At 51.9% G+C, this 3,000-nt stretch overlaps 1 protein-coding gene across 1 annotated transcript; it reads right to left on the bottom strand.

Moving 5' to 3' along the window:
- On the bottom strand, positions 219-2,080 carry LOC8080269 (cytochrome P450 CYP99A1). The gene is made up of 2 exons (XM_002447390.2): positions 1,104-2,080; positions 219-990 (listed from the first exon to the last, which is right to left on the bottom strand). Exons 1-2 carry the CDS (start codon positions 2,043-2,045, stop codon positions 334-336), a joined length of 1,599 nt encoding a protein of 532 aa, XP_002447435.2. The 5' UTR covers positions 2,046-2,080; the 3' UTR covers positions 219-333.

Raw genomic sequence — 3,000 nt, forward strand, 5'->3', positions numbered from 1 at the left:
AAAAAAATTTCACTAGCGGTTGGCTAAGAGAATCGCTTGTGGAAATACATTTCTATAGGCGGTTGACATAACTGAACCGCCTATAGAAATGCATTTCTACAGGCGGTTCTCAGTTAACCGCCTGTGAAAAAAATTATTTCCATAGGCCACTAGCGCAGGTGATTCGTCAAACCGCCTGTACAGTACCTCTGTGTACTAGTGTATGGCCATAATAACAATATATCAACAGTGACAAGTTTTATTCCACAAATGAGAACAACATCGTTTATTTGTCCAACCTCTATTAGAAGAATCACAATCATGCATGAGGTTATATTAATTTGCAGCCATTAATTAAATTCCTACGGTGAGCTCGGTCTCCTTGTACGGTGATGCCACCAGATGCAGGTGGTTTCTTCTCCTCATGGTCGAACCAACGACCGTGTCCATGTCCAGCTCCTCCGGCCGCATTCCATCCGGGAGGCTCCAATCAAAGTAGTAGAGCAGCCGTGCAACCATGAGCTCCAGCGCGGCGAGCCCAAAGGTGTTTCCAGGGCACATCCTCCTGCCGCTCCCAAACGGAATGTACTCAAACTGAGACCCTCTGTAGTCCACCGCCACCGCTGCGCTGCTACCATCGTCGTCGGCGAACCGCTCCGGCCTGAACTCCTCCGGGTCGTGCCACCGCTCGGGACTCCTCGCCAACGCCCACGCGTTGACGATGACCTTGGTGCCCTTGGTCACCTCGAAGCCACCGACGTCGCAGGTCTCCTGGCAAGAACGAGGGAGAAGGAGAGGGAGCACTGGGTGCAGCCTCAAGCCCTCCTTCACCACCATCCTTGTGTAGCTGAGCTTGTCCATTTGCCCCTCGTGGTCTTCCGGGCTCTTGCCGTCGAGGGCTCCACGGACCTCGGCCTGCGCCTTGGCCATCGCCTCCGGCTTCCTCATCAGCTCCGACATGATCCATTCTGCCGCGGACGACGTCGTCTCCGTCCCTCCGGCGAGCATGTCCTGACAACGGAGTAATTGAACGATAGATGAGCAAGAACTAGTAAACTAGAAAGACATTCATGCATTATTTCCATTAACTGAGATCAAAATGACCACTACACTTGTTCACTTACAAATAAGATTGCTTTGATACTTGTCGTGCTGATGCCGCCGGTCTCTGGCTCCCCGTCGTCGTCCCTGATCCGAAGCAAGACGCCGAGAAAGCCATCATCTCCGGTCATCTTCTCCTCCTGTCGTTGCCGAGCCTCACACTCGGCGATGATCCTGTCAAAAATGGCGTCGAGGCGCCGGCGCGCCGTCCACAGCCGGCGTGTCAGCCCAGTGACGACGTCCACGAACCAGAGCGACGGGAAGAGGTCCCCGGCGCAGAACCCGCTACCGTACAGCACGGCCACGTCGACGACCGACATGATCTCGTCGCCGCAGAGCTTCCCGAGCGTCGCCCTGCCGGTGATCGCCATCGAGCACGACAGAACCAGCCTGCCCAGATTGACGACCGGCGCCTCGCCGCGCTGGCCGCGGCCGCCGCCGCCGGCGCCGGCTGCGTAGACCACCTTCCTAACCAACGAAAGGGTCTCGCTGTCACGGACGGCGGCGAGCTGCCGCACCTTGTGGGTGTTGAGCAGCTCCGACATGCAGAGCTTGCGGAGCATCCTCCAGTACGCGCCGTACGGCGCGAACGACATGTCCATGCTTCCGTACAGGATGATGTCCGCCACGAGCAGGCTCGGCCGCGACGCGAAGGTGGTGTCCTTGTCCCGGAGCACCTCCTGCGCCGCCGCCGGCGAGGAGATCACGACGGCGTCGACCTGGCCCAGACGCAGGTACATGACGGGCCCGTGCTTCCTCGCCAGGTCCCGTAGCGCGACGTGCGGCTGGGAGGTGGCGAGGTGGAGGAGGTTTCCGATCAAGGGGAGACGCCATGGGCCTGGTGGCCGCTTCTTCTTGGAACCTGGTGAAGGTTTGCGGCGGCTAATTAGTGAGCACACAGCAAGGATCACCGCTGAGATGAGAGTTGTTAGGAAGAGGAAGGTGTCTGACGAGTTTAGCTCCATATTGCATTGGTTTCCTGTTTTCAGGGGAAGAAGAGCAGCACATATATATAGTGTTTGTTTTGTACCTTAGTTTTCTCTAGTGTTTTTCTCTATATTTAAATTGAGTCATAGACCTTTATCAGTACATTTGCACCACACCTCAATTTATATTCATCATCAGCCACTGTCAATATCAGAAAGTGGCGGATCTAGGCCCTAGGCTGCCCGGACTGTAGCCCAGGACGTGGCTTAGAAATCTCTTTAATAAGTCCTTTGTCTAGTCTAAGATAATTTATAAAAATATAGATTTAGTCCTACTTGTAGTGTCATAAAAATATCTTGCACTATTTTTAACTCCTCTTTGAGTTGTTTCTGGGCACACCCTCCTCCCACTTCCGAATGGGATGTACTCAAACTGAGAGCCCTCTGTAGTTTGCCGCCGCTGCACTGCTACCATCGGCGAACCTCTATGGCCTAAACTCCTCCTTGTCCTCCCACTGCAAGCCACGTGTTGATGATGACCATGGTGCCCTTCACCACCCCGAAGCCACCGGCGTCGCAGGTCTCCTAATCCATATTTTTACATCACATAGTATTATTTTTGTAAAATTATACATATTCATAGTTTATAAGGGTAAAACGTTTTTATTTAGATGAGTTTTAAATTTTTATTGAGCAAGTATGCCACGTGCTAGAAAGTACAGCTAGCCCACGACAAATCTCACATGCAGCTAGATTGCGTGGATTAAGATAACTAGTATTAAAAAATTTATCATCTTCATATCATGCATGATTATTAGACAATCACACGTGCATGCACACAGGGTGGCGTATATCCTATTTTGCCGAGTGTCTAATAGTTTGCTGAATGTTTTTTTTCTTACATGATTAAAAAAAAAATACTCGACAAAGAGGGTTCTTTGCCGAGTGTTTTTTTTACACTCAGCAAAGAGGGCAAAAAACCCTCTTTGCCGAG

Source organism: Sorghum bicolor, chromosome 6, assembly GCF_000003195.3.
Source record: "Sorghum bicolor cultivar BTx623 chromosome 6, Sorghum_bicolor_NCBIv3, whole genome shotgun sequence".
Classification (NCBI taxonomy): Eukaryota; Viridiplantae; Streptophyta; class Magnoliopsida; order Poales; family Poaceae; genus Sorghum; species Sorghum bicolor.